This window comes from Notamacropus eugenii, chromosome 6, assembly GCF_028372415.1.
Source record: "Notamacropus eugenii isolate mMacEug1 chromosome 6, mMacEug1.pri_v2, whole genome shotgun sequence".
Classification (NCBI taxonomy): domain Eukaryota; kingdom Metazoa; phylum Chordata; class Mammalia; order Diprotodontia; family Macropodidae; genus Notamacropus; species Notamacropus eugenii.
The window spans coordinates 236,534,879-236,555,859 of record NC_092877.1 but is presented as its reverse complement, the minus strand read 5'-3'; the positions used below and the strand labels follow the sequence as shown (position 1 = coordinate 236,555,859).

At 34.4% G+C, this 20,981-nt stretch overlaps 1 protein-coding gene across 5 annotated transcripts in view; it reads left to right on the top strand.

The window, feature by feature from the left end:
* The window catches only part of GPC5 (glypican 5), a 2,038,323-nt gene that overhangs the window by 653,114 nt on the left and 1,364,228 nt on the right, over positions 1-20,981 (top strand). Inside the window, exon 6 of one of the 5 annotated variants that reach the window (XM_072622126.1) lies at positions 1,678-1,945. The exons of the other annotated variants lie outside the window; for them this stretch is intronic. Coding sequence (XP_072478227.1) covers positions 1,678-1,780 — 103 coding nt within the window. The 3' untranslated portion in view covers positions 1,781-1,945. Of the gene's footprint in view, positions 1-1,677; positions 1,946-20,981 lie in introns of those variants that run through there. 5 annotated transcript variants of the gene reach the window in all.

The window sequence follows — 20,981 nt, the reverse complement described above, 5'->3', positions numbered from 1 at the left end:
TCATGTGAAAAATATCTGGTTGTATTTTAGTGGGGAGCAAGTTCAGTTTGATTGAACTATGTGATGTGGCAAACAAAGACAACTCTGTCCTAAACTATTGAGAGGGACATAGTGCTCAGGACTAGAAAGGGGAAACTTCCATCGTTCCCTGGTATTCTGTACTTATTAAACTATATCTGCAGTATTTTGCTGAGATATTGATACTGCATTTTATTAAGGTCATTTGTCTGTTGGGGAATAACCCTCTGGGGAGATAACAGGATGGTTAAAGGTCTAGAGATCACACCATATTAAAGATCATAAGTTCATGAATTTAAAATCGAAGAGATCTTAGAGGCCACAATCATTCAATGCAGCAGGATATCTCCCTGCGAAAGAAAACAGTTAAATGTTCTTCAAGTATTTGGAGCACTGTCACTTGGAAGAGGGAATATATTGGTTCTCATTGGTCCCAATAAATAGAATAGAAATGGGTAGAAATTTTAAAAAGGTAGACTTTGGCTTGATGTCAGGAAGAAATTTCCAATAATTTGTGCTTCCTCAAAACAAAATGTCTTCGTTATGAGGCAGTAGCTTCTACTCATTAGAAGTCTTTAAGCAAAGACTAGTTGACCCCTCTTGGGTATGTACAGAATGAATTCTTTTTCAGACATAAGTTTCCTTCCAAATTTGATGTTACTATTCTATAAAGCAAATCAGAAAACAATAATTTAACAGTTTTAGTGATGCTGTTTTAGATGAGTGGTCTGTTCAGAACCAGGAAGGAACAAAAATATTTATGCCATAGGAATGAACAAAAAATAGCATTGGAGCAGGAGGTGGGGTAGAAAGGGGGCTGAGATCAGTGGTCCTCCATAACACAGTCTTCAAAAGTTGATATGCTTACTTCCTTCAAATTACCCATCACTTATCTGTCATTCATGAATTAAAAAAAAAACCTGTTTGATTCTAGATTAGATTTATACTTTTATCTTCTGCAGAATATGAGTAAGTCAGATGAATTCAAAAATATTTATTGAGTTCCTTATACATATACTGTTAGCCATGGTAGCAATTGCTGGATTTGTTAGATCATAAATTTAGAGCTGAAAGGAACGTCAGAAGTCATCTAGTCCCACCTGCTCCGTTCCATTCCCTCCCCCCCCCCCCTTTGACTAAGGAGAAACTGAAGGCTCAAGAAAGTTAATTGACTTGCCTAGGGTCCCATAGGTAATAAACATCAGAGGTTGGGTTTTAACTGAAATCTTCTGATTTCTGGAGCTAATTTTCTTTCTGTTATACCACAATGATTACTCAGAAGCATTGCTTTACAATGATTTTTTTTCCATTTCTGTAGTTATTATAGAAATATATATAATCCAAATATCTCTAAATATTTAGTGCAGGATTACATAGTAATTTTTTTTTCACGTGGGACATATTAAAGACAACAAATGATATAGTTTGGTTCATGCTTTGGGAGTCCAAGTTTATTAATTATAAAATTTAGCTACCATTACATGACCCTAAAACTCTTAAAGGAGGATTCTGGAAATATTTTGTAGTACTCACCAGTTTTTGAGCCATCCTGCTTAAATTTCTCTCCTCCCCTGTCTTCTTTCTTTCAGTGGTTTGAGACTGTAAAGTTCCATTAGGGTGGGACCTTCCTCTGACTATACTTTGTTATTCTCTCTCCAGGCCAAACATCCTACTTCATTTGGCATGGCTCTTACACAATATCTTGCACAGAAGGGCTATGTTTGAGGGGCCATTAAAACTAAAGCAGCTTTCAGAATATTGATCCTCCTGGTTTGGAAGTGAAAGCTACTGGCATCTCAGCATGCAACAATTTACCAAGACTACCCATGCTGTGTTATATACACCTAATGAATTAACAGAGAAGTTGTTAGCAACATCTAGGAACAAACACATTCAGAATAAATTTAATAAATTTTTAAAGAAAATATTCAAAGTTCTTCACTGTATTATTTTCTTTAAAGCATCTTAATGGTAAACATGCTTTCAATCAAAGCCATTTTGTGAGGTGTACAAACTACATTTTAAATGTCCTGATTCCAACCTGGTCATGTTAAGAGTCAAACACGTAAAGACATTGGAGGGGTCCATAGTGGAGGTAGCTGTTTTAGGTCATAACATTTTATTGGATACAATCAGAAAAGGTGGTGTGGTTGGCAAACTCTACGTTGAGTTTGGAAATTACTGTGCTACCAGTATGTTCCAATCAATGAGAACCTCTCAGCCATGAACTTTTATTGATTTGTATTCTCCAGGGCAGCATAAATGGCTTTCCTTAAGTCTTCCAATTTCACTATCGTTACTTTTTTTTTTCCTCTGAAAACTCTGCTGATAGAAGAATGACAAGTTTATTTATGTAGTCATTCTGCTGCTGTCTGGCTACTTCATGGCTTGTACCAGGAAAAGGTATCATTATTCTGTAGGGGAGGGGACAGAGGAAAAACTTTTTACCATTCTGAAAATTTTAAAACTCCTGAAAATTTTAAAGAACAGTATTTTTTAAGATTTCATACTTCAGATTACAATAAAAGATGAAAATCTTTCTTTTAGAGTTTTTAACATTTTTGTCTTTGATGACTAGACTAGAAATGTAAAATCAAAGATCTGAACATTTCTAATTATTTAATAGATGACTCTCCATTCATTAGTTTGAATATCAGGTGGTATTAAAACTCCCCCAATGGGTGCTGTTGAGCAAAAAAGATATGGTCCTGACAAATCCATTGCACATCCTGAAGGTTTATGCTCTACCTCAGATGTCCTGAGTTAGTGCTCAAATCTCTGTGGTTCTCATAGAATCAGCAGATTCTTAGCCTTCAGCTCCACAAGTAGAGAAGTATTGACTTATTATAAAAAATGCGTGTATTGGTGGATATATCTGATAAGAAATCAGTTTTAACCTCCTGTGGCTGATAAACAATGTCTCCTTTTTGACATGGCTGTATTTCAGAGAGCTCCGGACGTTTCACTGAACAGTGTAATGTACTCAGTTTTTTACAAAAGTAGACACTTACCTGCATGCAGTGCTTTTATTCTTTCTGTAAAATCAATAAGCAAATAAACAGTACAAAACAAAAAGAAAAATATGACTAATAAAAGTTAACCCACTCAAAATGCATAAAGTTTTCTTTTTTTTTTCTGCTCTTTCAATAGAGAATCCATCTGAATTACTGATTTGTAGACACAAGTTGAAATATCCTTAGAAAGGTGATCTGTCAATTAAAATTGATCAGTCAGAAAAGCAAGAGTGTTGATATATACTATCTTCCTTAAAAGTGTAACATGACATGCTTTTTCTAAGAAGGAGAAAACGGATGCAACTTCAAATTTCATTTGCTTTTCAGGTCTTAAATTTCTTACTCTCATAGCTAAGGAACAAAAACCTGTTTAATCTATCTTAAAAGAATCTGTAAAATTTGCACTTTCCAGTCAATCCCCAGAACCATTATAGTAATCTATATTTTGACATGCACACAAAGTAAGTCACTTACTACTGTCATAATTTAACAATCAGATTTGGGGGAAGACACCCTTGGTAAAATAAAGGCTGTTCATATTAAATCAATCTCTACACCTTAATGACTCCTTCCATCTAGTCACTTTGTACTAAAGTGGAAACATAAAATAGAATCAAAACTGGGAAGCAACCTTAAGAACATAAAAAATGCCATAATGGCTCGTACACATGGTCAATACAACTCCCTATTCTATTCTGTTAATGGCACTTAATGTCAAGTTATGGAATAATAATACTGGTTCACATATATATAGCTCTTTCAGTTTACAATGTGCTTTTCTCACAACTACTCTGTGAGTTTGGTGGTATAAAAATTGTAATCTCCTTTCCAAAGATAAGAAGCCTCTTTTAGAAAGATGAAGTGCTTTGCCCATGGTTCTATGGGTACAAGTTACAAAATTATGTAATCCCAAACTGTAATCTTTATAGGGGTAAAGAAGTGGGGTGGGACTAAGGTTTTGTTCCAGGACCTGGGAAATTTAGACGGTGAGAAATTTATTCCACAAACATGGAGGTGTGGCTCTGGGCCGTATCATTAATCAGGAGGCTCTTTCCATAAAAGCTGTTTGTTTACCACAGCTATGGGTCTAGGGAATTTGGATCGAGTCATCTTTTCTTCCCAAAAGGCAGGAAAGGATTGTCAGAGTTGCCCACCTCTTACACAAGCCAGAATGAGAGGGTAGTGATAGGAGCATTGGGTGGATTCACACTAGTGGAGTGTTGGTGGAGCTTCTATGAAGTGATAGAGAATGAAATGATAAGAACAGGTGAACAATTTTATGATAGAGAGAGGGAAAGATGGTGAAAGGTAGGGGAAGGAAGAGAGAGAGAGAATATATAACTGAAGGCCACAATACATAAAGAATATATAAAGACAATCTGGAAAGGGAGTGGAAAGCATACCTAAGAGGGAGCAAGGTAATGGATGATGAGTAGCAGGTGAAGAAGTCTGAAGAGTTCAATTGTGATTGAAGTGAACAATGGATGATGCTGTAGTGCCAATGCCTATGGTAGCCATGAATATGTCAGCACAATTCTGAATCATGAAATACAATATACCCTCCACCTGGAAGACAGAACCAAAACCTTTGTTCAAATACCTGAAAGCCGAATCCATCATAGTAACCAAAAAATCTATACAAATTATCAGGCCTGCTCTCAAGCAAAATGCTCTTCTATCACTCACAACCAGCTGCCAGCTTCCTCTGTCCTTCCCAGCTCTGATTAGTCTGACCACCTTCCTCTCAGTGCCACTCTAACTCCACCTCTTCGTGTTCCACCTTTTTGCTCCACTACTTCCTGTCCTACCTGTTCAGCCAACTCCTCCCACCACATGTGACTTAGGCTTCCATGTGACTTAAGCAGGTCACATGGGCCTATTCATGAATGGAAAAGATCTTCCTATTTAGAAGCAAGATTACATTAACAAAAATTCATTATGAACACAGATGCCCCTCCTGAAATTGTTCTGGGCAGACCATTCATCAGTCAGAATTGTGGAGCCTCAGGAGGGTGGTTACAACAACAATTTAAAGAAAAATAACCTTGAAATATTTAAAAATACTAATCAGTGCAATCATGACTCAGAGGACCAATGAAGAAACAAGCTCCTGACAAAGAGATGATCTGAGATGCAAAATGCAATAATTCGTTTTTAGACATGGACAATGCATAATTTTGTTTTCCTTAAATATGATTAGCTGATAAAAGTGAAGACTTATTTTTTAATTCATGGGAGATTTGAGCACTGAGAGAGAATGAGTGATATTGATTTTTGTGAAGTACAGAAAAATAAAAAAATAAAATTTATTTAGAAAGCAGTAAGTGGTCTTTAATTTTGATATCTCTGGGTAGGAGACAGGGGTGGAGAATTATATACCTGGGCAAAACATCAGGAATATAGGGTTGTTACATATCAAGCAGCTGTTTCCCTTATGACATTAATCTTCTTTTACCCTGCCCTGACTGACTCAAGTCAGCCAGGTACCTATTTCTCTTTCCAGTGGGAAAAAGGCCCAAGTAGGTAGTTAGCAGAAGCAGCATTATTGCGATTATTCTGGGATATGACAAGAGAGCACCACAGGCAGTTGCCATAAGTTTGGACTACTCCAAAAGCAGCCCTCCCTCATTGCCAAAAATTCTCATGTTGCTCGGGGTCTTGACCCTTTTGAACAGAGGCCATTTACTCTAAGTTTTATCTTGATCTCCCTCTCTTTCAAAACCCTTGACATGATGCTCAATTCTGTTTTTCCTTTATTCTCTCTATTTTGCAATGAAGAGTTGACCCTTCTTGTCAAAGCCAAATCCTGTACTTTTCCCTTCAATACTATCGCCTCTCATTTTCTACCACAAAATGTTCCCATAATCATCTATGATTTTTCTGTTGTTCAATTTCACTGGCATCTAAGGTATCTTACATTAAGGTAATTATCCCTATAATTACTTGGGTTCATGAACTTGTCCAATCAAGAGTACAGAAATGAATATCCTCTTTTCTCATGATAGCTTTGACTATAGAAGATAGAGGTTTTAGTGTAGGAACGAGCACAAAATAAGGTGAAATCAAGTGGTCATAGGAATTCACTCTTCTGAAAAATCGTCTTCCATTCTTCATAGTGAAAATATGGCTCAATTAACTTTGAACTACACTACAATCTGGTGATTTGGCATCACTGGTTGCACTGTAGGCAAGCAAGAAATCCCTATAATCCTCTATCTTGGACATTTTGATATTTAAAGAATCCATCTATTATGACAATTCTCATATGTTTAATTGGAACGGAGGGACTATCACAATGTTTAAAGACCATTCAGAATGCTCATTTTAGACACAGGGTGGATGTATAGAAGGTGAATTGTGACACTATCATTTTAAGAACTGTATTCTGTAGTTTAAAAGCAAACCTACTATCATCATCCTAGCTAGCCCTCATATAGTGCTTTACAGTTTGCGAAGTGCTTTATTTATTTCACATCATTGTTATCTGTAACTTCCATTGTTTTAAAGCAAGTATATCTCTTAATCACCAAAATACAATGTTTTGTGCTTGGAGATGACAGTAGTTTTATGAAAACTGTTTATAACACCTATTCAAATTTGTAAATGCTCCTATAGAAGATGTTTTATTCAATCATAACTCTCTAAAGAAATCCACAGAAAACGAATACTTAAATAATGCTGACTGATGTTATCTTTGGTAAATAAGATAATAAAAGAAAAGCGATATCTAGTCAGCATGTTCTAACGGTGATGTGTTGACTAGATTTAGATAAGGTCAAGAACCTTTGAAGAATTTTGACCCAGTTGGAATTTATTAACAATGGTGCCAGAAAGCCTGGCCAAGAGATAGTTGTAATCAGTCATGGAGGAAACCAAAGTCATGAATCAGTATCTTCAAATCTTCAAATAAAGAGTGCTCTTCCTCAAAACTCCTGACTCAGAAGGCTAAAACCTTGGCAATGCTACAGATATAATGCAGACATAAAAACATAGCCTTAAATATTAGTGCTTTGCACAATACAGACTGGAATGAATGAAACTCATGTCCTTTGCTGAATTCAATTGAGCATTATTAGACAGCAGTATTACCTGTTTAATCATTTATTTTTATGTGTGAGGAGTTTGATTACAAATGAACATCTGAAGAATATCTTTTCCAAAGCAGTAAATAAGCTTTCACTCCATTCTGGTTTAGTTGCTTGTAAATTCCAGTGGCACTTATCACCATAGTAACAAAGGTGTGTTTTGAATCAATGAAGTAAATGAAAGGAAGTGAGGAAAGATGAGGAAAGATATTTTCACTTGGACCTCGGTGTTATGAGTCAGTTAATAACATAGCAGAGGTCCAAAAACATTTTATAGAATTATGGGACTTCACAGACAGAATGTTATAGAATTTCTGAGTAGGAAGGGTCTTCCCTGGCCATCACTTCAAACCATACTGGAAAGCAAGAATCCCCACACAACATCTCCGATAACTGATCATCTTTCAGCCTTTGAGTGATGATCTCTAGGAAAGAGGACGTCCAATAATTTCAGAGGCATCCTGTTCTATTTTGACATAACTTTAATTGTGAGGAAATTTTTCCTTGCATCAAAACTAAATTAGTGTCTTTGCAAACATTACACTTTCTTCCTGATTCTGTCCTTTGAGTCTAAAAATACAAATGCCACATGTTACCTATTTGACTTTTGAAAAATAATTAATCTTCTGAGGGCTTCAGTTTCTTTTTTTGTAAAATGAAGGTCTTGGACAATATAATATCTTAGGTCTTCTCCAGCTGAAGAGTATATGGTAAATCTCATCTCTGGCATCCATGTCCTTTACAAACTGAACATAATAATGTCCATATAAAATGAACATAAGTTGAAAAAAAGTCACCTCCTTATTTCCTGGAAGCTATTCCTTTCAAACTTCATTAATCTAACCTTCTTATTTTATGGAGAAGTAAACCAAAGCTCAAGGAGGCAGTGACTTACCCATTGTCATACGGAACATGTCAGAAGAGAAATTTGGATACAACTCCTCTCTTGTTTCTATGACCCCAGACTCAGTGCTTTCTCCAAAGTGCTATGCTGTCTGCTCATTCAGCTGCATTTGCTTTATTCCCATTCAGAACTAGAAGTGCGATCTGAGTCCAATTACATCCATATCCCTCCAAACTAGTTTGTTTCCTTAAAAAATAACTTGATATTCCCTATCAAAAAAAAATTAATCATCTGCCTGTGTTTACTTTGGGAAAATAACTTCTTGGTTTCTGCTTTTATAAAACAGTAGTCATTCCTGTTTCACCTTTACCACAAAATGGCTGTGTAGATCAGATGAAGCCATTTCTATATAGTGCTGTCTAATAGTTAGAGTTGTTTGGTAAAGCCTGAATAGACTGAAGAAGAAAAAACCTGGTCAAGAACTTATATGAATTTAAACTGTAATAAACCAATTATGCAATAAACAGATTTTCATTTCACAGGACTAAGTGGAAAATAAATTACTTGTTTTTCAGTGTTTACAGGAGTGATGTAATCTGTCTATAAAATTTTACTATATTATTATTTAAAATATTATATCATGATCATTTGATGAATATTTTTAAAAGACATATTTGGAACTTACATTTGAATTCTAATACTTCTACTTAACTAGATATATGACATTGGGTAATAGAAATAGTTATATTGGTAAAAATAATATTTGCAAAACACTTTTAAATATTAGCTCACTTGATTCTCTCAATAACCCTGGGAGGCAAGCGCTATTATTATTTTTATTTTACATATGAGGGAACTGAGGTAGACAGAAGTTATATGACTTTCATAGGGTCATACACCTAGTAAGTATCTGAGGCAGGATTTGAATTGAGGCAGGATTCTTCTTGAATCCAGGTACATTACTTTATTCACTATGCCAACTATCTGCCTCCATTAATAACAAAAATAACTGACATTTATATACCACTAAACAATTTGCAGAAACCCTATATGTATGTGTGTATACATACACACTTATACATGCACACACGTATATATATGCATAAGGACCCTATGATATGAATATATGTAATATGATCATCCCCATTATATAGAAGAAGAAACTGAAATTTGGAGTTTTGTGACTTATCTATGATCACAAAATAACTAAGGGTCAGAAGCAGTATTCAAACCCAGATTTTTCCTGACTAAAATCTGTTACTCTTTCTATATCATCCTGCCTCTCACTCATGCTTTTTGGGCTTTAAGTTTTTCCTTGATGGCCTTAATATCTTTTCTAGTTCTAAATCTATGGTGTTATAATTTTAGATAATGCTTCCTACCTCTTTCCCTATGATTACTCTTTAAAGTACATTTTTTCAGTCTATTCTCCTTGATAAGAAAGCATTGATTTAGATTACGTGATATTTTTAAACTAAATTTTAGTCCTGTAAAACTTGATTATGGAAATTTAAAATGTGTTCATATTGTTAACTAATTGTGAGCTTACAGGAGTTATGGCTTGTTTGGAAGTCTGAAATAATTTGCTGAAGTGAGAAAAAATGAGCACAGAGTTTTAATTGACATTCCCTTTGCTCTATTAATTTTAATACTCTTTTTGTAAAATTAAAAGAAATGAGTTGTGAAATAAAAAACCCTCATTCTTAGCAACAGTATATTAATAAAATTGTTGATGCATTTTAAAATTATTTAACACTAAGAACAAAAATATTTTCCTTCATGAGGTTGTTGAAAGCATATGCCTCTTAAAATGTTTCATATTTTTCAGAGTAAGTTAATAATTTTTAATAAGCTAATTTTCAGTTACACTAATTAATATTTATATTGTTGACTCATTTTCTTAAAATAGCTAACTTTCTAAAACAGTAAAGAAAAGAGCTAGAGTTTTTTTAGTGTGATCTAGTAGTCAGCTCTGATTTATTTAAGCTATTGTAATAAAATCCAGGCTTGAAAGCTTCTTGAAATTAAGGTCTGTAACTGGTAAGGGTTAATATATTAATTGTTTTTTAAAAAACAGTGAAAAAATACAGATAAAAACAATTTGACATTTAAATAATGATGTAATTTTCTTGAGATAGCTATAAAATCGTCCTCATCGAAATGTGGTTGAACATTAAGGGTCATTTTCTATTGATCTCCCTTTGATGAAACACATGGTAATCAAAAATCACTTCTCAGTTATACTCCTATCATCGAAAGTATATAAACTTTAACTATGTGTAATAGCAACTATTTAACAATTGAAGGGGAAAGAATTGCACCTAATTATATTTGCAAAAGGAACCCAGTGAATAACTGGGTTTATAGGTTACCCAGGACAAGGGAATTCCTCCTCACTCTCCCCCCACACTTTCACCTCCTCCAAGGTCTCTAGCTCTGGACGTTACTTGAACCAACCTGATCCTGAGAGGGTCCTGGCTTCACTCTTTCTGACTTATTGCCCTCATCTCAGAGGAACATTGGGGATCTCTAAAATAAAGCTTAAGCATGGCTTATGTCTACTGTCTCCTTAAAAAAGCATAAAAGTAAAGGTGCTTAGTGTATACAACTTGAGATTCAGATGATGCAGCTAGGTACTATAAACTCTATTATTAATATCATTATTATACAGAAGCTTTTTTTTCAACTATTGAAAATGCTTAAATAAAAAGACTTTTCATAAATATTCAATAATAAATGTGGAAATAGAAAACAATAACCCTTATACTCTATCATGGCATCTATTTTTCATTAACATCTGAGTAAGCACTATGGTGACCACTAGTAAAAAATTACTACCATTTAATCATTCTTTGTTAAAATTAATAAAATTTACTCAAAAGAATGACCCAATTTTGAGCAAGATCTAAAGAATGCAAATGCCTCAATAAAATCTGTTATGTTTTACACTGAATCTTAGCTAATAGTAATCACTGTTTCCTTTAACTCAGATTTTCCATTTTGCTTTTAAGAAAATTTCAACTTTGCTCTCATTTACATGGTAGTGGGTATTGAAAATCCTAGAATTGATACATAGCACCCCGCCATTTATAGTTAAAAAGTTTCCCCAAGTCTTTATCCACCTTTGACTCTGATAGTCTGGAAAGTAGAAATATGCATGTTAACTGCTCTGATAATCCTCTCTTGAACCTTGAACTTTTCCTTTTTCCATCTTGCCTTTGTCCTGATGAAAAATACAAATAAAAAGGAAAAATCAATATTTGTTATTGTCCAGTTCCAGGCATTTGGGCCCTCACCTCAACTCATTTCCCATTGGAAAATGGAATTGTGCCCTTGGAACTACCCTTGACTTTGATAGGACCTTATATTTCTCAGTTCCCAAACTCCACAGCTCTTCCCAGGTATCTTGTAACACCTCTCAGTGATTATGTAGAGTTTACCTCTTTTGTATTGTCCTCCCCATTTGAACGTAAGTTTTTTGAGTGCAGAGATTGTCTTTCCCTGCTGTTTTTTGTTTGTTTGTTTGTACTTTTATCCCCATCATTTAGCACCGTGCTTGTCACATAAATAAAAATTTTCCTATCTATCTAGAACAGGCCTTCGCAAGCCATAACCAAATCTGGACTTTTCTATTTTCTTAGGCCTCTGAGCTAGGAATTTTTTTTACCCTTTTTAAATAAAGTTTTATTACATTTAAAATGTAGTAAATGTAAAGAAATGTAAAGAAAAATGTAAAGAAAATGTAAAAAGCAAAGAAAAACATTCTTAGCTCGTAAGTTATACAAAAGATCAGGATTATAAAATCCCTGCATTTCCTTGGGCTTCCATTTTTCTAATCAGAAGATTTCTTCCACCTAATGTATTTGCTCTTCTCCTTAATTTATTTTTTTCTACCTCGTATATACCTTTAATGCCAGAGAGCTTGTAAAAAATGTTCTTGTTTCTGGTTTTTAATTCATGTCCTGGATCTGTGATTTCATCCTAATACTGGTGAGAAAACTGCTTGCCAAGAAGTTGCAGGTCCACAACTGTCCTTCAGTCTGGGGCTTTGGAGGCTTACCTGGTAAGGGGGGAATTAAGTGACTTGCCCAAGGTGACACAATTAGTATGTGTCAAATGTGGAACTTGACTATAGGAGAGAGGGTTTGCTAACTTCAAGGCTAACTCTCTCTTCACTACCCTACCCTCGGTTGTCTAACACTTAAACCTATACCACCTATCATTCCTGGGCAGTCTTCCATGCAAATACTAACCAGATCTGACTCTGCTTAGTTTCTAGGATCAGATTAGAGCAGACATAATCAGGGTGGTAGGGTGATAGACTACTATTAAAACTTTTTTATCTAAGGTCATCATTAAACACTCTAGTTAGGTGACTGCAGGATTTAAATCTACTTCTAAAAATTATTTTAGTTTTTTTTAAAGTGGCCAAAATCCTTTCCCTCCAAAACTTTACAAAATCATTTAAAAAAAAAAAAAGAAATGTTAATAATGCAGATTAAACTTGTTTTTAATTTAATATTTTATTTCCCCCAAATACATGTAAAAACAATTTTAACACTTAAAAAAAATTAGTTTCAAATTCTTTCCCTCCCTACCTCCCCTTCTTCATTAAGAAAGTGAGCAGTTTGATACAGATTACATAGGTGTGGGCATGGAAAACATATTTCCATGTTAATCGTATTATGAAAGAAAACAAGAAAAAAACATCAAGAAAAATAAAGAAAAAGTCAGGTTTGATGGCATTCAGACTCCATTAGTTCTTTCTTTGGAGATGGATAGCATTTGTTATCACAAATCCTTCAGAGTTGTCTTAGATCATTGTATTACTGAGAATAGCTATGTCATTCACAGTGGATTATCATACGATATTGCTGTTACTGTATACAGTGTTTTCCTGGTCCTGCTGACTTGACTTTGCATCAATTCATGTAAGTCTAACCAGATTTTTCTGATATCTGCTCATCATTTCTTATAGCACAGTAGTATTCCATCACAATCATATACAACTTGTTCAGTCATTTGCCAATTGATCATATCTTCTTAATTTTGACACTACTAAAGGAACTGCTATAAACATTTTTCTCTATATAGGTCCTTTTCCTTTTTATTTCTTTGGGGTACAAAAAAGTATGCATGGTTTTAAAGCCCTACAAAGGCATTTTTAAAAAAAAACATTAAGTATTTAAATTAATTTTTGATGAAAAGATCTAGAATCTAGTCTAAGTTTTGTCATTTATTAGTTGTGAACTATTAGATAAATATTTTAAAGCTAGAGTCTGAATTTAATATTTGTGAGATGTCTATTAGTGTAGTTCCTGGCATCTATCAGTTGGTTAATAAATGCTTGTTCTTTCTCCTTCCACCTATATTTTATATAAAAGATATAATAATTGAACTGTAAGAAAACTTAGAGCTCAACTAGTTTAATCCTGTCATTTTATAGGTTGCAAAATCAGATACTCAAAAGAATCAAGTCACTTGCAATCCAATGTACCCAATGTTGTTACTGTAAGGATTCAGAGATATAGTGAGCAAAAGTATTTTGGAAACCACAAAAAAAAAAACAACTAATAAATATTACCACAAGCAATATGAAAAACAGATTCAGTGCAGATATATATATATATATATATATATATGTATATATATATATATATATATACACATATATATATATAGTAGCATTAATATAAATGGATCTACCATGCAGATATCACTTTTCTATGTTGGCATTTTTTTCCATCTGTAGCATGGTAACACTTCTAATGGATTTGGAATAATGTTTTTATAATCCTGTGCCTTAGATGAGAGGTCATTTTGAATTTTATATATATATATATATATATATATATATATATATATATATGTAATTTTATATTTTTTTATCAAAATGGAGAGATGATGCTAGTCAACTGATGAAGAACAGTACTGAGTGACACTTTTCTTGTAAGTTTCAGGACCCCCAAAACTGTATAATGATAGCCAAAGTGCAGACACTTTCCAAGGATCACTAGGATTCTCTCATGAATAAATTGGTTTGGTTAGACAGCAACCTCCATTTCAATGCATCTAAATACTGCCATGAAGAGAAGCTAGTTGGGTAGCAAATTCCCAATTCAAATTGAGTTTGGTGAGTCACACATTCTGAACAAAACCTGTAGTTAGATAAGACTTGTACCCTGATAGACCCTGAAATATCTTTAGGATATATGTACTCGCAGTCCTCATAAGACCAATACATTTTAAACTCTCTTTAGGAGTTACTTAATTTTTGCAGATTAAGCAGCTTTAGCTCACTTTACAGCCAGTTTTCTGTAGCTAAATATCATGAAAGTATTTATTCTTTATTATCTGTAATATAAGGAATGATTTGCGTAAGAAATATTTCCTGGCTTTTATAGAATATAAATGCTGCTTAATATTTCTTTCTCTATAATATTATGCTTTAGATGTTTTCCTTTTAATAAACATAATTCTTTATTTTTCCTATTTGATTTTCCTTGCTATCTTTTGTTCTGTCTCACATACTATGCCTTGAATTATCACTTAGCTGACAATAATTTTTATATGTAGTTTTGCATAAGGAATTTGAAGTTAGGTAGTTGTCATAGAATAAGAACTTCTAGACAGATTATCTTTGTGGACTCTGTATTTATTTTCCATGTTTCTAAACTCTCAATTTCTCTCAAAGTTTTCTCTTCACTTCCCTGCCAATGTATGGAGTTTGAACCATTCTATTACTTTTAAGGGCTTTCATTAAAAGGACTTCATTAAGATCCATATAAATCACCCATGAAATTTATCTAACAATTTAAATCACCAAAGAGCAAAACTTTGAGTGGAAATAAAGAACATGAAGATCCTTATTTTTTTTCTGCATTCTACTGTCATGTGACAGTTTCATATACATAATATTCATTTGGATGAATTAAATACTTATCCACTCTTAATTTCATATTCTCTTATAGGTTTCCTTTTAGCATGAAAAGTAAACAACCTATTTTACTTTTGCAGGAACTGAGATGCTTTTTTATGTTTTTTAAAATAAATTCAGATGTATAGGTTTAATCTTGATGGCACATGAGCAAGAATCTATGTGTGGTATAATAGATTGGTTTAGTCAAGTCTGGAATTAATTGCTTAACAGCAAAAACTTTTAGTCAGTCATCAAGAATTTGCGAAATGTCTACTATGATAGTTGCTGGAGATATAAAGACAGGAACGAAATTTCCATTGCCCTCAAGAAGCTTGCATTTTTACCTGAGCATTCTATCAAGGGGGAGAGCACACAAAAATACATGTGAACACAAAATATGTACAAAGTAAATACAAGATAATTTTCAAAGAAGAAGGGACTAATACCTGGGAGAGATGAGGGATAGTCTCATGTAAAATGTGATACATGAATAAAGTCACATACTCTAAGAAATATAGTAAGTAAAGAACCTCTCCAACCTGTGAAAATACTTGGAAGTGAAAGAAGAATAATCATGTGTGATACTGGAAAGTAGGCCACTTTGTTTTGGATTGTAGAGTGAATAAAGGGCGTAATGTGCAATAAACCTTGAAAAATGTTCTGGTAATCCAGACTTTAAATGTTTTTCAATGGCAAATAGGGAAGTTTTTTTGTTTGTTTTTTTTTGTTTGTTTGTTTTGTTTTGCTGTTAGATTATAGGGAACCATTAAATAAGTCAAAGAGCAGTATGGTCATGCTAAGTTTTGAGTTTTTGGTTTTTTTTAAGAGACCAGCTGAAACACAATGAGATCCTGAACTCATTGTTGTATAAGTACACAACATAGTATTGTTGTATAAGTACACAACATAGTTGTATAAGTGGAGAAGCGGGGAAAAATTTTAGACCTTGTTGTCATCTCTATGTAGGAACCCAATCTTCCTTCAAAGTTCACCTCATGGCACTTTCTACATAAAGCCTTTCTGATTCCTCTGGTTTCCGTGTGATTTTATGTAATCTATTTGTCTTTCTATCTGTCTGTCTGTCTCTTTCTTTCCGCCTGTCTACCTATATATGCATATATAATTCATTTTATATATAGATACATGGAAATTACGAATGCCATATTAACATATGTGTATGTATTAATACATATAGAGAGAAAATATGTGTGTAGAGAGAAATGTGTGAATATAGAATTTTTATAAGTAGCTATGTTCGTACAGTGTTTGACATTTAGAAGAGATTAAATAGATTGTTTTTGGTTGACTGACTGATTGAACCAGTAAGAGTTGGGAATTAGTCACAAATGAGGGTGAGAAAGCATGTAGAGTAGAGGGTGGCCCTGAAGTTCTGAATTTGGGTAACTGATAGAAGATGGTGATGCACATCAGAAATAGAAGCTGGGAGTAGATGTTACTATTTTCTGTTATATATCTCAAGGAAACAAGGATAGAGGTAAAACACCTCATATACAAGAATACTTATACTTATCATTTTTACTATTTACAGGAAATAAATTTGATGCTCACTAATTTGTAAATGGATTAATCATTGGTGGGATATAAATGTAACAAAATAGTGATATACCATAAGAAATTATGGAAATGACAGTCTCTGAGAAATATGAAAGGACATCCTTGAACTGATGTGGTATGAAATGAAAGGAGCCAGAACAGTTTTTATAATGACAATGATTATTTGAAGAAAATAACTTCAAAATACCTCAGAACTCACATCAAAGCCTCAAACATTAGTAACGTACAAAACTGGTATCATCACTTATCACCTACATGTCTCTTGAGGTTAAACAAAGGGCTCAGTGTGAGATATATATTCTCAGACATAGTGTTTGGATTAATTTTTCTGGCTTATCCATATTTGTTACAAAGGAGAGCATATTCTTGGAGAAACACAATAAGATAGTAAATAGATAGAATCAGATATAAGAAAGATACTAAGGCTTTTTTGTTTAAATGCACAGAAGAAAATGGAAACATGGAAAAGATGGATACAAATATAGGTTATTTGTTACTACTTTATTTAATTATATGCATATGTAGAAATATGCTTCTTTAAAAACTATTCCTAATAGCAGCTCACTGTTCCTTATGCAAGCCTCTTTTCAAAATTAACAAAAATTAACTCAAAATAAAGTGTAAATAAAGTTTTTATTTGATCTTAAACTTAATAGGGAGCCATTGAAGTTAATTGAATAGGGGAGTGACTTGGTGGCTTGGAATGAACTGTGACTTGGGGACAGATATCACCTATTACGTGGTTATTAAAGTAGCCCAGGAAAGATGTCATAAGGACTTATACTAGGGTAGTGGCTGATTAGGGACCAGTTTTAGATATGTTTTCAGTGAAGAAATGATAAGATTTGGAAGAAAACGATATATGTGAGATAAGGAAAATTGAGGAATCAAGAATTACATCTAGATTGATTGGAAGTTTGATTGGAAGGATATTGTTGCCCTTGACAGAAATAGGATAGGAAATAAAAAAGATCACACAGGGAGTGTAAAATCAACAGTTTAATATTTTTTTTTAAATGTGAAGTGGACTAACTATGCTGGCATTTCTAGCACTTCTAGCAGAATTGATCGGTCAGCAACTATATTAAATGCCTACTATGTGCCAGGTACTATGCTAGGTACTCACAATAGAAAGACAAAAACAAAACAGACCCTGCCTCCAAGAAACTTATATTCTACCATGGAAGTACACATACATTGTGTGTGTATGCATGTACGTATGTGTGTGTGTGTGTGTGTGTGTGTGTGTGTATATATATATACACATATATGTGTGTGTGTGTGTGCATTACACACATACATATTTGCATACACATTTTATATGTATGTATAAGCATATATGTATGTATATGGAATTATACATAAAATGATCATATAGTAAATTTCTTGAGGGAAAGGGCTATCAGGAAAGCCTTCATTTAAAGGTAGCACTAGTTTGAATGGACAATGGATTATGGGAAGAGGAGCAATATACATGTATGTATGTATGTATTAAGGGCTGGAAAGTTTGTTAAGGGCAAAGAACTAGTGAAATCAGACTCTGTCATCTAAATGCTCAGTATACAATGTGAAGTATTTAAGTAGCTAAAGTTACATATAGTGCTTAAATTTAATGTAAGTAATACATATAAATTTAATATGAGAAATATATATAAGTAATGCATATAAAAGATGTACATATGATATATAACTTATATAACACAAACACATATATATATATATAAGAAATGCATATATATGTGTGTATGTGTGTGTGAAATATGTGTAATATATGCAAAAGAAATCTATGCTGAAGTAAATCTAAGTTTCAAGGAACTTTGCCACATATATTTATACCAGTATCATAAATGATGATGACTGACACAAAGACCAAAGAGAAAGGAAATTTACTCTTGATGGACATGTTCTCAAGATTCTCCTCTATAGGGGGGTGGAGCCAAAATGATGGAGTAGAAAGATGCACACACTCTAGTTCTTCCCACACAGCCCATAAAATACCTGTAAAAAATGGCTAAACAAATTCTAGAGCATCAGAAGCCACAAAACGACAGAGTGAAAGAGATTTCCAGCCCAAGATAGATTGGAGGGTCAACAGGAAAGGTCTATCACATGGAGCATGGAGCAGAGCAGAGCCCATGGAGCCAGCCCAGCCTCGGCCACGTGGCACAGCAGGGACAGGATCAGAACAGGCCTCTGAGGTGGGGCAGAATCCTCAACAACAGGGGTGGTTCTCGGATCCCTCTACCCACAAACACCAAAGACACTTCAAAGGTCAGTGAAAAAGCTTTTTCTCCTGAGTGAGAAGGGAGAAGGGTTCTCCCCTGGCACCAGCCCCAGGCGATAGCAGAGGTGGCAGGAACAGCAGCATCCATTTTTGGAGCCCTCAGCCTATAGCCCCTGGGGGAATTGAGCCATTGATCTGGGTCTCAGTCCTGAGTGGTGGTCCAGGGAAGAGTGCTGGCTGGCATGGTGGAGCTGGTAGAGACTCTGGAAGGGGAATTCTACTTGCAGATCCTAGGCAGAAAAGCTTTGGTAGCTTCCCAACCAGAGCATAAGCCAGAAGAGGAGCAAACTCCTCCCCCTTGATTGAGCCACCTTGGAGGAACTGAAAACTTACAGGTTCCTAGAGTATACTCTCCCTCTTGACAAAGGATTCAAAAGTCAAGTAACTGACTGGGAAAATGCCCAAGAAAGAGAAAAAAAATAAGGCTATAGAGGTTACTTTCTTGGTGAACACGTATTTTCTTACGTCCTTTCAGATGAGGAAGAACAATGGTTACCAACAGAGGCCTCCAAAATAAATATGCAATGGTCTCAGGCCATGGAAGAGCTCAAAAAGGATTTTGAAAATCAAGTAAGAAAGGTGGAGGAAAAATTGGGAAGAGAAATGAGAGCAACACAAGAAAATCATGTAAAGCAAGTCAACAGCTTGCTAAAGGAGACCCAAAAACATACTGAAGAAAATAACACCTTTAAAAATAGGCTAACTCAATTGGCAAAGGAGGTCCAAAAAGTCAGTGAAGAGAAGAATGCTTTAAAAAGCAGTATTTGCCAAATGGAAAAGAAGGTTCAAAAGCTCACTGAATAAAATAGTTCTTTAAAAATTAGAATGGAGTAGATGGAAGCTAATGACTTTATGAGGAACCAAGAAAAGAATACAAAACCAAAAGAATGATAAAAAGGAAGATAATGTGAAATATCTCAGTGGAAAAGCAACTGACCTGATAAACAGATCCAGGAAAGACAATTTAAAAATTATGGGACTATCTGAAGGCCATCATCAAAAAAGAGCCTAGACATCATCTTTTATTAAATTATCAAGGAAAACTGCCCTGATATTCTAGAACTAGAAGGCAAATAAATATTGAAAGAATCCACCGATCATCTCCTGAAAGAGACCCAAAAAGGGAAACTCCTAGGAATATTGTAGCCAAGTTTCAGAGTTCACAGGTCAAGGAGAAAATATTGCAAGCAGCTAGAAAGAAACAATTCAAATATTGTGGAAATACAATCAGGATAACACAGGATCTGGCAGCTTCTACATTAAAGGATCAAAGGGCTTGAAATAGGATATTCCAGAAGTCAAATGAACTGGGATTAAAACCCAGAATCACCTGCCCAGCAAAACTGAGTGTAATACTTCAGGGGAAAAAAGGATCATTCAATGACATAGAAGACTTTCAAGCATTCTTGATGAAAAGACCATAACTGAATAGAAAATTTGACTTTCAAACACAAGAATCAAGAGAAGCATGAAAAGGTAAACAGGAAAGAGAAATCATAAAGGACTTTCTAAAGGTGAACTATTTATATTCCTACATGGATAGATAATATTTGTAACTCTTGAGACTTTTCTCAGTATTTAGGTAGTTAGAGGGATTGCGCACGCGCACACACACACACACACAGACACACACACACACACAGAAAGAGAGAGCACAGGTTGAGTTGAATCAGAAGGGATGATATCTAAAAAAATAAAATTAAGAGGTGAGAAAGGAATATATTGGGAGAAGAAAGGGAGAAATGGAATGGGGCACATTATCACTCATAAAAGAGGCAAGCAAAAGCTTTTTCAATGGAGGAGAAAAAGGAGGAGGTGAAAGGCAAAAAGTGAAGTGCTTACTCTCATCACATTAGACTTAAGGAGGGAATAACATGCTCACTCAATCTGGTATGAAAAAATCTATCTTATATGACAGGAAAGTTGGGGAAAAGGGGATAAGTGAGGTGTGGGGAACAATAGAAGGGAAGGCAAATGGGAAGAGGGAGTAATCAGAAGTAAACACTTTTGGGAACGACAAGGTCAAAACAGAGAATGGAATAAATGGGGGGCAGAATAGGATGGAGGGAAATATAGTTAGTCTTACACAACATGACTATTATGGAAGTCTTTTGCAAACCACACAATCATAGCCTATATTAAATTGCTTGTTTTCTCAGTAGGGATGGGTGGGGAGGGAGGGAGGGTGAGAAGTTGGAATTCAAAGTTTTAGGAACGAATGTTGAGAATTGTTTTTGCATAC